This window comes from Mustela nigripes, chromosome 2 (genome assembly GCF_022355385.1).
Source record: "Mustela nigripes isolate SB6536 chromosome 2, MUSNIG.SB6536, whole genome shotgun sequence".
NCBI lineage: Eukaryota > Metazoa > Chordata > Mammalia > Carnivora > Mustelidae > Mustela > Mustela nigripes.
In genome coordinates, this window is record NC_081558.1 from 161,708,151 (window position 1) to 161,721,042 (window position 12,892).

Below are 12,892 nucleotides of genomic sequence, written 5' to 3' on the forward strand. Positions count from 1 at the left end.
AAGCAAAGAAATTTATGTGTGCATGAGTGTGCATGTGTTGTATTGGAAGAGTGAATGGTAGGTAAGGTAGCAAGGACAGGGGAAAGCGATTATGTCTATTTGACGAGTGTTAAGGGATCCCTATTAATGTAATAGATACTGTTGATGTGAACACTTATGGTGTATCAGGCAGTGTGCTAAGTACTCAGTGAAGCCCTCTTAAGTAGGTACTTTTTTTTGGAAAGAGGATGAGAGAGAGGGGGGGAGATGGGAGAGCAGAGGGAGAGGGAGAGAATCTTAAGTGTGGGCATGGAGCCTGATGCAGGGCTTAATCTCATGTCCCTGAGATCATGACCTGAACTGAAATCAAGAGTCAGATGCTTAATTAAGCCACCCAGGTATCCCAAGCAGGTACTAATTTTGTTTTCACTTCAGATAAGAGAAAACTGAGGTTTAGAGAGGTTAATTAATTTACCTGAGTCCACACAGGAAATAATTGCTAGATTAGAGAGTTGAACCCCAGCAGTGTAACTCCATATTAGTATCACCAGTTATTCTTGTTTTCCTGTTCTTCACTATGATGTTTCCTGATTATTCTTATAGGACCAGAGACTAGAGAATATAGGTGGAAAATAATTAACATGTATTAGTTATAATTTTCAAAGAATTTTTACATTAATCCTCAAAAAAAGATAAGGTAAGTAGTATTGTTGTCTCCATTTAAGAGGGCAAAAGAGGCTCTGAAACAGCGACTCTCTATTATCATAAGTACCTTCATTTGGCTCTTGTTTACTGTTCCATTGTGGGAGTCTACCACATTATCCCGATGGTAGATGTTTGGATATCTTCCAGGTTTTTTGTAGTATATAATGTTTCTATAAACATATACATATTTCTAATGCACATTTTGTGTGACTTTTTCTCAGGTGTATACCTAAGAGTATATATGATAAAAATGACATTTAACTCCATATATATAACCATGCATAAGCATGTCGTGAGCCAGTAATTTTGATTAAACTAATTCTGTGAAACTGGGATAAAAAAAAAGTTTCAGTAAACCTGAAGTCTCACCTTCTTCTCCCCCAAAACAATTACTGGGCTTGATGACTTGTCTAGGGCAACCAAATGGTGGGCTAACTCTAAGTTCTGTAGTTACAGACAATTCTTAGTCCTGTCCTGCTTCTATACATGAACATTATTCTCACCATTCCACTTGGGTGGCCTGAGAAATACAAACTTCACAGGTTCTGAGGAGAGATTATACACCACTGAGTTGCAAGTCTGTTTTTGCAGAAGAGATTTGGTTTTGAGAAATTACTCAGTAGTGTTTATATTGCTTCACCCATGGGCCTGTATGCTGTTAAGCTTGAAATGAAAAGAATGGCTTCGTGGTTTAGTTTTATGAGGGAAGCAAAGCCATAGAGTTATGATCCAGTGCATATAACATTGAAGGATAACAATTTAAAGTCCAATAACTCTTGCCATTTATCTTCACCAAAGGATCTCCACGAGTATGATGAGAAATTATAGACTAAGAATTTGGAAGAGTTACGTGCAATTTATGGTTAAAAAAGGAAGTGCTAAAGTTTTCTGGAATGTTCCAAGTCTGTCATTAGAGAAGGCATGAAGAGAGCCCAGGGTTATTGACTCTTTGGCGAGGTAGGCTGGCAGGAGTAGATGTAACCAAACGATTCAGTGGTTCTGAATGGCTTCAGCTTCCCTTGAGTGATGATATTCCTTTTCTAGGGGCCTTGGTCATTGAAGGAAGACATAGAGGAGCCAGCATGAACCGATTCCCCAGAACCTTTAATAAATGATGATATGGTGGCAGTCATATTAATACAGCCTTTGTAATATGCTCTCTGATTAGTGTTTCTTCCACTTTAATTGGAATTTTAAGCACCATAATGATGTGAGCCAGCTGAAGTTTTTAAACAGTGCAGATATAAATGGTTATCCTAAATTACATTTAGGAGAAACTCTACTTGAACTATTTAGGTTATAAATAAAGACACCAAATTAATAAAGGCTATTTTAAGACCAAGAAATGTAATACTATAAAACTTTGGTGATCTGTATGCTTTCTGTTGGCTGACCATAGATTTTTAATTGAATTACTACAGAAAATTCAGCACAAAATTTTATCAGATTTAACCACCCACTGAGTGTGTTGTTATTGTTTTATTAGGCTAAATCAAAGGTTACCACAGCTCTTTTCTGCACTGACTTTCAGCCCAGAGGGGTAAAGTCTTAAAATGAGATGATGAAATTTTAGAAAAGAATAAGAACTTAATAACGGGATAATAGTCACGTATTTTCTTTAGAAAAATGAAACTATTTTATATGTATTTTATATGTGCATCCCTAGCCTTTTAATAATGAGAGAGTGTCTGTCACATTCAAGTTTTGAAGCTTATAACTGGTCTAAGGTTGAGACTGAAGGAGAGTTGTCAGGGGTCATAGGTGCTCCTGGAGTAAAGACCCATGGGCAAGTCCAGTGGCAATAGTATCCACATTCCAAGTGTACTGCTTTCTGGCCATATCCTCCCAAGAGCTCAAGAGGTAGGTGGAATGGCAGCATGGCTGGAGGAGTCAATCCAGAAGGTAATCATTTCAGAGCCTGTACATCTTCATCTGGTCATAAATGGTTAGGAATGCACCCCCCCCCCCAATCTGTTCTGAGTCTGTGTAACTCTGCTTTCAACCTGAGATTATCAAATTCAGTGTTTCTTAAAGTGCAGTCTCCAGACCAGCAGCACTGCCCAGGAACTTGTTCAAAATGTATATTTTAATGTGCTCATCCAGACCTACTGAAACAGAAATACAAAGGGTGGGCCCAGCAATCTATGTGTTAGAGGCCCTCCATGTAATTCTCATGCCTGCTAACATTAGAAAACAATTGACTTAATTTATGTTGATCAAGTACATTTTTTTTTTAATCAAAAAGCAACTTTCCTAATGTCTGATTCTTAGTAGGCTCTCAATAAATGTTACCCTGAAAATGAAAATGAAAAATTAATTTGCCATGCAATATTCTGTAATGTTTATGATCATATTTTAGTCTCTTTGTTACTGTATACTCAGGAATGAGTACTTGCCCTCAAAGATTATTCATTTTCTTTCCCTTTGAGACTAGCTCTTTGGCTTTTCATTTAATATGAAAGGTCATCTTCAAAGAAAATTGTTGTCTGATGCTTCAGTTATTTAATTCTCCAGAGAGTCACTGAGAAGTAAAGTGAGTTCATGCCAATCATTTCTTTCCCATTTTTAAAGAGGGATATTCACTTCACTGTCAATGATGATTAGTGAAATTTTTCTCTCATCTCTTCTGCAGGATGAGCCAGAAATTCAGTTTGTTGTTTTAAGACTTCTCAGTTGGCTGTGGGTCTGCTTAGGCAGTGGATTCATCCAAGGGCTTTAATACTCTCAGCTTTGCTTCAAATCATATATGAAAGGGGGGAAATCTATCACAAAGAAAGCTGAAGTGCAACAGGTTTATGGAGACAAATGGGCTCAAAGTGTAACATGTGAATTCACTTGTATTATATATCCAATAATTTCTGATGTGTGAAATCCAGGGGAATTATGGGCTCCAGAGTCAGGGAGATTGATGTGATATAAACCTTTTTAACCTCTGGTCAGGGAAATGACTTCTGTGGGTTGAGCAATATCCCTGCATATGAGCACATATAGCCCCAGGGACAGGTTCCCCAGGTAGGGGAAAGAATCAAGACCTGGAGTTGGGTATATGTACTATGGGAATGAGAATGCTGATTGTGGGTGAAAACTTGTGATGCAGACATCACTGAGAGTTTGGGAGGGGTTCCCACATGGAGCAGAGTGGGAAGTAGAGATGGTTAAGGGTTTCTGAGAGTCGACCAACAAGATAGAGAAGTGTGGTCCAGACTTCAGGAAACCATGCTAGGGATCTGACTCGGACCCCGTTTGTTAGCTTTCCTTGTAATTTTCACGAGGAAGTGAGTGGAAGGAGGCTCCTAGAACAGAATTCTGCTGAGTAGTGCTAACCACTCCTGAACAGCTCATTCTTTCCTAAGTGAAACCTGCTACTTATGATACGGCTTTGAATTGGTAGCTGGACATATGGCTCCGAGTCCTGGCTATAGCTTCCTAGCTTTGTCCCCCAAACTTCAGCATATTTGTTCATTCAGAGAGAGGGGGGTGGATTGGCCCCTAGGCTCAGGCCCTGGAGGAAGACCAGATAACTGCGTTTAGAAGTCCATAAACCCTGACCATCTCATAGGAGCCAAGTACCACAGAGACACTAGGAATCAAGTAAGAAGCAAGAATGCTTGTTTTTAGGGAGCTCTGAGTCTAGTGAAGGACATAGATAATCTAAATGGCTTAAACTTAATGGGATAATTTTTGTAGGTACAGGATGTCACATAAATTGAATGTTTTTGTTTGTTTCTGCTTGAGGAGGTTAGCTAAACCTTCTAAGAAGAAGTAATACTTAGAGTTAGGCCATGTACTAAAGAGGGAAAGGGCATTATAGGCAAAAGGAAGAATGTTTAAGAAAGCATGTGCTGTCAGGAAATGGCAAGTGATCTGTCTTCCCTAATATCATATTCTTTGAGGGTGAGTGGTAGATTTGAGGTGGGATAGGAGACATGGAGTCATATCTCAAATGACCAGTCACAAAGACCAGTATCTTGTTGGGAGAAGAGCTTTAAATAAGAGGGTGGCAGGTCAGATTTGTTTTTGAAAGATCATTCAAGCTCTTTTGTGGAGAACAGGATGGAGGGAATGGAGCCTTGTCAAAATGGAGTTGAGGCGCGATGAGGTCCTGGTCTAGATCCATTGCCAAGACATTGAAGAAGCCAGGTTGACTTTTAGAGGCTTGAATTTACCCAGATAACTTCTTTTAGAATCCTCGCCCACCTCTTTGGGGGCACCTAGGGCTGCTGCTTCTGTAGTTGCTGCCCACACAGTTGTTTTTGCTAGAGGCTGCAGATTAAACCTGAACCTGCATTCTCTCATTTATCCCATGGATCTTTCTTCTCTCAAAGATTTTCTGAAATTCTCCTCACAAAGAATTCCATGTTAATATATTTGTAAATAATGCTGAACTTAGATACCTTTTGTGAGTGTGTGTGTTTGTGTGTGTGTGTGTGTGTGACAAGCAGTATAACTTTGTACTTGACATGTGATTTAAATAGCTTACATCAAATGTTTGAATTCATTCATGAAACTTTTATTGACATTTACTGTGTGAAGACACTACTAGCTTCACTGAGGGGTAACTTAAAAAAAATATTAGACTTCCTCTTGCAGAATGTGCTAACTCTGGTTTATTTTTACAACCACAAAACCAAGGAACCTTCTAACAGCATTTGGTTAATTCATTCATTTATTTACTCATCCATCTATTAATCCATGAGTCAGCAAATATTTGATAATCATCTACTTTGTGAAGGAAGAGTTATGACATGAAGAACACATTAGGGGTGGAAATAAAAATAGAACAGAGAGTTCTGGATGGACCTCAGAGTTCTTAGAAAGCCCAGAATATAAAATAACCTCAAGACTTTGGGTACTTATCTTTAATAGTAGGGTCACCCTCATTATTAAAGAGCATCTTGGGTTAGGAAATAAGGTTTTTGCTTCTTAGATAGCCTATCCTATCTCTGACCCCATGTTCCTCTGGTAATTACATGAAACTTTTGGTCACTGGGTTGTATACTGCATAACTTACTCACAAGGCCACAATAATTTCCAGAAATGAATGAGGAAAGTATTTTCCATTACCTATCTGTAGGATTTTTTCTCAGTTAAAAAGGGACCAAATAGTATGCTTTCCTAGGCAGGTGTGATAGAAAATATTCAATCTACTCCACCCCCTTCCCAGTTGTAGGTCTGTTTGAAAATTGGCCAGTTTCAGAATTCAGCTACTAGTTGTTTGTATAAATGACTAATGGTCATCAGAAACCATCTGAGAAGTACACCACGCCCAGACATATTTTGATTTCTTCCTCCTTAAAGGCCCCCTTTTAACTGAAAAAGCTCTTTCTCATTCTACAGTAGTCTACTCCTTTGTAGAAAGAGCACTTGCTGGGAATCAGGTGACTTGATTTCTAATCCAAGCTAACCTGCCAGCTAGTTGAATGGCTTTAAGCCAGGGTTGGCATACAATAGCCTGCTGCCAAATCTGACCTACCACCTGTTTTTTGCAAATAAAGTTTTATTGGAACAGAGCCACGAGTATTTGTTCATTTATTCTTTTGGCCACAGTGCAGAGAGGACTATCTGTGACAGGACCATATGGCCACAGAGCCTAAAGTATTTACTATTTGGCCCTTTACAGAAAAATTTGTCAACCCCAGCTTTAGGCAGGCCATTATCTTACTGGAGCCTTAGCTTCCCCGTCTGTAAACTTGGGGAATTAGATTAGGTTGTCCCCAGGGCCTATGTCCTTTTTAACATTCTGTTGCTCTATAACTCTTAATACAGAGCAGCCTCATAGCAATCATTATACACTGGGATATACATTTATACATATTTATATTTACTTCTTCAATTTATGAAGTGCTAATAATACTGGCAAGCCCCTGTAGAAAACTAACCACTCTAAGAGGCTCTGCCCTTGAGAAGCTTATACTCTGGTTAGAAGACAGAATAACAAGGCTTTGAAGTTAAATTATAATAGAAGGTAATAAAGGATAACATACCAAAGTGAGTGTTGATAACTAAATGACTTCAGAGGAGAGAGATCATTATGGGCTGAGATGATGAGGGAAAACCCAAGGAGAAAGTGGCATGTTTTTATGAATAGTTATCCCCACGGCCCCATAGGATATTGAATTTAGTGTCCTTTTACAGCAGTAGTTCTCAGGTTTTAGAGTGCAGATTTTAGAGTGTAGGTTACTGGGGAAAAATAGAATACTGGGAAAAAATACAAATACTGGGAAAAAATTCCTGCCACCCAGCTTTAGTTTAGAGGTTCTGATTGTAGGTCTGGGGCATATCCCAGGAATCTGATTTTTCAAAGAGCACCCTCTGGTGATTCTGGTCTACATGGAGAGTTTTCTTACTTTAAAAAATATTTCTTTGGAAATTTTGTTAAGTTGCTAAATATTTTTTCTGCTGAGAAATTCATGCTACATTTTACAGAGTCTTACTAAACTGTACATTTTGTGTGAGCAGGAAGAACTCCACTATCCATGGAGCAATTACTTCAATGATTTTCTCTCTCCTTTTAGGAAATTTGTGCTCTCCCAGGCCAAGAAGAACAAACTGAGGACTATCTCTGAAGGCCATTGAATTCCTTTTTAAGTCTAGAGGGGAAATCTGAGATCAGTATACTGTTGTGTCTATGATAGCTGAAGATGAATTATTGGAAAGAGTCAGGGTACTAACTGCTTCCATTTGCATTCTACTCTTGATCCTTTTGTGGTGAGCTTTTTGTTTGTGCAAAGCTGGCTGGGGTCAGCCTAGTGGGTAAAAAAAAAACCCTCAATGAAAGAGGTTGGGAATCTCCAATCTCCATCCCAAAACATGTCACTGATGACTTGAACATATCACCAGATACTCAAGGTACAGAGGAGAGCTTCCACCTGTGGGAGAATGATCCTCTGAAGAGAAATTTGGAGTCATCATCAGAGCCATTGGAGGGGACATCTGAGAGTCAAATGGGTGACATTTCACAAGAGCCTGTCATGCCTCCAGTCCAGAGGAGAAAGTTAGATCCACTTCCAAAAAAGCATAGACGTCTTAGGAAGGCTGTAAGGACAAAGAGAATGAGAAAGAACAAGAGGAAGGAGAAAGTGGAGACCCTATGCCCCCCAATCCTTCCAACACCTTTGGTACCACCACAAAGTGAAGAAGATGAAGTGGTAGATACAAAGCCGACTGTACTCAGTGCTCATGAAGATGATCCTGACCTTCCCAGTGAAGTAAGGATAAGGCATGGGGTGTCAAAAGTCTGGGCTTGCCACATTTTCTTAGGAAAAATAATGGCAACTCTTCCCCTGCAGTGGGAGGAGGTGGGGGTAAAGAGCTTGAAGAACAAACTGAGATCCTTAGGTCCAGATAAAGCATGAACTGGCTCCGAGGGTGATGCTTTTTTTGTGTATGTGTGTTGATGTTGAGGGCTTTGACTTCTTTCTTCTCCTTGCAGAACCCATTACAGAGTCAGCAGGATGAGGGTGCCTGTGTGACGCATCAGGAGTGTCCAATCCAGCCCTGTGAGCAGCCAGCATCCTCGGAGCCTGGGCCCTCTTCCCCTGCAGTGACATCCTTGGCATCACCGCCACTCTGCTTTGGTCGCTTCTTAAGCTGTGTCTGCCGGACCTTCTCGAGGTCTAGGAAGCGGAAGCGCCCTGGAAGGCAGGGTACTGAGCTGATTGAGGCAGGAGGTGATGCCAAGTCTCTGAGACCTAGCCTGCTGAGGGATCTGGGCAAAAACAGAGTGCAGCCTCATGAGGGCCTGTAGCATGTTGGTACGGCTATGGGTTCTCCCTGTGTTTAGTTTTGTAGTTTTCTCCATATCGTTGTTCCTGTTGGTTGAGTTCTTGTTTATCAAAAAGAGAGCAGCTTTTATGCTGAGATCCTTAAGCCTAAAGATGTGGTAAAAGCAAAGTAACTGAAATTTTTAACACTTAACCCCAGTAGTGGGATTACTTCCTACTTCCTCCTGTTAGGCTGAAGTAGCATTCACTCTGGAGCAGTGGTTCCCAAAATTCATGCAGATGTCACTCGTGTCTTCAGTTAGTTCAAGTCTCACTGCCTTCTCTGAGGATGGAAGCCATCCCATGCCATCATTTTGAGTAATGTCTCCAGATATTAGCCGCTAAGTGGAGATGTGTCATGTCCAGCTCCTCTCATTATCTTTTACCTTTGGCTAGAGATTCCTTTTGAATTCTTCATCCTCAGTACTTTGTAGAACTTCTGCCACTTTCTAACAGATTCAGCTATGCCTCAGGGGGTGTTGGTTGCTACTTTTCTTGGACAGGGTAACACTACCATCTCCTCTATCTCTAACCATGGTTTGGTTTTCTTTTTGTCACTTGTTGGTAAGCTACCTGGCTCTTCCTTTTGAATGTGCCTCTGGTGTTCTCTAGCCATATGTATTAAACCTAGTCAAATAAGTTAATAGCCTCCTTCCTTGTTATTCTTTAGCCAGACTCTCACAGAATCCCATGTTCTTGAGAGAACCCTAAAGAAAATAAGTACTTAAGAAAAGTTCAAGACTATTTCATTTCTCCCATTGTTTTCCCAGCACACTAGGTTAATCCTCTTCCCAGGATGTAAACTAAGAGTTTAAACTAATCTTATGCCCTACTTTGAGAGAGGAGGCTTAAGAAGAGTTTTAGAGTTTCCCCTATAGCTTTAATTACCTGTTGTTATTTCCTACTTGTTCCAGTTTCCCACTGCATATAAGAATAATAAAGGTGCAAATAGAAATAAATGTGTAAAGTATCTGTCTCCCTTCCTTAGGACTAACCCTGATGGTTACCACACTAGAATTGGAGAAGATAACCAATGTGTTTGTTTTGTTCTTTTTTGCCTAGAAGTTGGAAAGGGAATAGAATGATTTGCAGGAGCAGTGGCAAAGATCCTTAAGCCTGCCTCGGGGGTGATTTGTAAAAACTGCCCTGGATTAAGTTTTGTGATGTGGTGTGGATTTCAAGTTGGGATGAGGAATTTTGTAAAATGTCATAGTTCATGCTTGGAGTAAAATGGGAGGGATCTCTCAAGTCAGTCAGGCTTTGACACCTTTAGTTGTCTAAAGAGTATTCGATTGTTTAGAGAGTATAACATTTTAGTAGAGCTAATTGAGCATTACAAATGGGCTCAAGCTATTACGTGAAATTTCAAATGATCTAAACTATATTTATGCACATATCTTCTCAATGTAATATAAGAAACATTATGCCATGCAAAGCATAATGTACAGAAAATCTTGCATCATGGAGCCTATTACTAAAAGCTCAAAAGAGGGTAGATATTAGCGTTGTTATTAATGCTTTGTTACTGTTTCTTATCATAAGGTGTTTCAGGATGAGTTGTTCTATCATAGAAAAACTTTCATTCCAGTCTGGTTAGCCATATGCCCACTCCCATCTACAATGCTGATTTCCACATAAAGTTTATTTATTCCAAATTTAGAGTATAGATTTCAGATAAGGGAAGATCTGGATAAGTACTTAGTTCTGAAACTCTATTGCTCATATGTCTTGACCCCTCCCTCACAAACAGGGGAAAAAGGTGTCCATGTCTCCTCCACTGTATTTGTAAAGAAGAACTTATGTGTTCTCAGGTTTCATATTCTGTGTTGCTATCTTTATAACTTGAATTATTAAACATGGTTTATGTCTTTAAATAAAGTTGTTTTTGCAAAATATATTCAGAAAAATAGTACAGCTGTATCAAAGTAAAAACAAATTAAAAATAAAACCTACCACTATTGATGAGAGATAAAGCCTAGAGGTCATTTAAAAAAAATGTTTCCCTGCAAGTCAGAGAAACAGATACTGTTGGTGTGTTGTAAACAGAAATACTTGATGAGTATAAAGAGGACCATATTTAATGTATTTTGTTCCCTTTTTTTCTCATGGGAACGCACATAGCTAGGTAGGTGGTGGGATGCTCATTGCTACAAGTTGAGTAAACTGAGATTAGGCAGGCTGATTAAACCTTTCCATGATTTTTATCAAAGAACATTTGTTACATCAGCTAGGGAGTTATAACACAAATTCTTTAAACAGATTATTTAGTCACTCACCTGTGGTTGTATCTTCTAAATGTGATTGTTTTTACTCTGGTTCTTGTCCCAGTGTTCTGTATGGGAATACTCCTTGGTGGACATTTTGTTTTTGTCATCTTGTTCCCACACTACTATCCAAATTCCAACCAATGCTGCCTTTACTCACCTGGGAAATTTTAACACAAGAAAACTTTGGTTAATTTAAAATTACAGAGAATAAATAGAGAGGGTTTATTTATTAACTGAGTTTTAACAGAAAAAGTAGAAATGATCTAGTCCTTATTTATAGGAGGAACCGGAAACACAAAGAAATGAAGACGCTCGATCTCAAGATAGCCTCGCTGGTTAGTGGCAAAGCTAAAGCAAACAATAACTAACATTAGGTTCAATATTGTACTTTATACGGATCTTCTATAATCTTCAAGCTGTCTGCATGGGGTTAATATTAATATTTTCATTTTACAAATGAGACCATTTATGTTCAGAAATGTCCTGGTAAGTCCTGATACAGAATTCAAACCCAGGTTTGTTAGTCTCTGAAACCTGTACTCATTACATTCCATCTTCCAGTATTTATTACAGTGTTATATAATCTCTTTGTATCCAGTCTAATCCTGTAATGTCAACAACAGGCAATTTCTCTTATTTGCCAAAATTTATATTTTAGCCTTAACACATATATAATAAATATAGCTCAATTAAAGAAAAAGTTTAGATAAAAAGATTATTTCTTCCAGGTAAAATTTCTCTATTGGGCAGTAAATAATAAAATAGTTAGCCTAAGTGTCATTGATAAAATAGAATTGCAGTGTAATATAAACAAAGTTTTAATCATTACACTAATTAAAATGAGACAATTACTTAACTGAAAAGTGATCAAGAGAAAAAGGAATAGCATGTAATCAAAACAGGACCCTCGACTTCACAGGATCATAAGACAAAGCATAGCAAAGATGAATTAAGTCTCATAGAAATCTAATAGACTTAAGAATATTTCTAAACTGTTTTCAGGGGAATGGTTTGGGATTTGGGTAGCAGAGACAGAGGCCCTTCTAGGTAATCCACTGACCCTTGAAATAAGTAAGTATACTCCTGCTAATGAACTCCAGGCTTTAAATAGAAAAATTTGAATTTTCTCACGCTGCAAAACATTCTTTTCATTCTGATTTGACAAGGCCTCTTTCAGGACAAAATAAAAGAACAACAAAACTGGTAGATTCAAATCACTACACTGAGTGGTCAAGGAACATTCTTCATTTTTTTTTTTTTTTTTCCCCAAACTCAAGACATGAGGATCGCTGTTGTACATGGAAGATTGGATTGGGGCTTTCCTGAGCTGGATTCCGTCAGCCGTAAAGAGTTGCAGCTCTGCTCTCATCATGAAACCATTGTGTTGAACTATCTCAGACACACCATTATTACCCTGCTTGTTCCCAGTTCTAGAGGATGCCTTTGATGAGCACCCTAGTTTCCCTCCCTTTTTTTCCCACCTTCTGGTTTAGAGTCAGTTCTGCATTTGGTGAGAGGCCCAAGAAAGGCTATTTTAATAGAGGTTTTAATAGTGTACATGAAGAGGAAAACTCAACACAGATTAAAAGAATTTTTACACGAGTTACATAATTTTAAATGAGTTCAAAATTTTGAAATTCTATTTTAAATGACTTCTAATGTGAATTTGACTTCTCTTCTAGTTGTAATTACCATTTTGATTCTAGGATGCCTGTGAAAATACACAGTGCTAGATCATTACAGTGGTAGCTCTTCTGGTGAGCAGAACAATAGATCCATTCATACATAGTGATGAAACAGTAACTGAGATTTTTATTAACTACCATGAGAATTATCCCCTGAATATCTTTCTCTTTACAGGGAAGAAAGCAGAATTATAAAGATGGTACAACTAAAGAAAAGAATACATTTCAATGAACATTTAGTATCCAAACAGCTATGTGGTCTGTGATGCTCAATAAAAATCTCTGGCTAAAATTTATATATAAAAAATAATAGATGAAATAGAAAATAGTCATCTCATCATCTCTTTTCAAGAGCTACAATTCATCCTGATTTAAAATTTGGTTTCATTTTAAGATTAAAATTAGGAAGCAAATTTCTGTGTGTAATTCAAGGTGTTATGTAATTATATAAGTAGATATTTGTCTGAGCCTGGACTTAAAAGTTAAAAAACTT

At 38.3% G+C, this 12,892-nt stretch overlaps 1 protein-coding gene across 1 annotated transcript; it reads left to right on the forward strand.

Annotated features, from left to right (window-relative positions):
• Positions 1 to 7,655: 7,655 nt before the first annotated feature.
• On the forward strand, positions 7,656 to 8,431 carry LOC132010570 (uncharacterized). The gene is made up of 2 exons (XM_059388359.1): positions 7,656 to 7,892; positions 8,117 to 8,431. Exons 1-2 carry the CDS (start codon positions 7,656 to 7,658, stop codon positions 8,429 to 8,431), a joined length of 552 nt encoding a protein of 183 aa, XP_059244342.1.
• The last annotated feature ends 4,461 nt before the right edge of the window (positions 8,432 to 12,892 follow it).

What these genes read in the sequence shown, in the direction of transcription:
- LOC132010570 (XM_059388359.1), top strand. Translation starts at nt 7,656, where the DNA reads ATGCCTCCAGTCCAGAGGAGAAAGTTAGATCCACTTCCAAAAAAGCAT. An exon ending in ATCCTGACCTTCCCAGTGAA is followed by an intron (nt 7,893 to 8,116) that starts GTAAGGATAAGG and finishes TTCTCCTTGCAG; the next exon opens with AACCCATTACAGAGTCAGCA.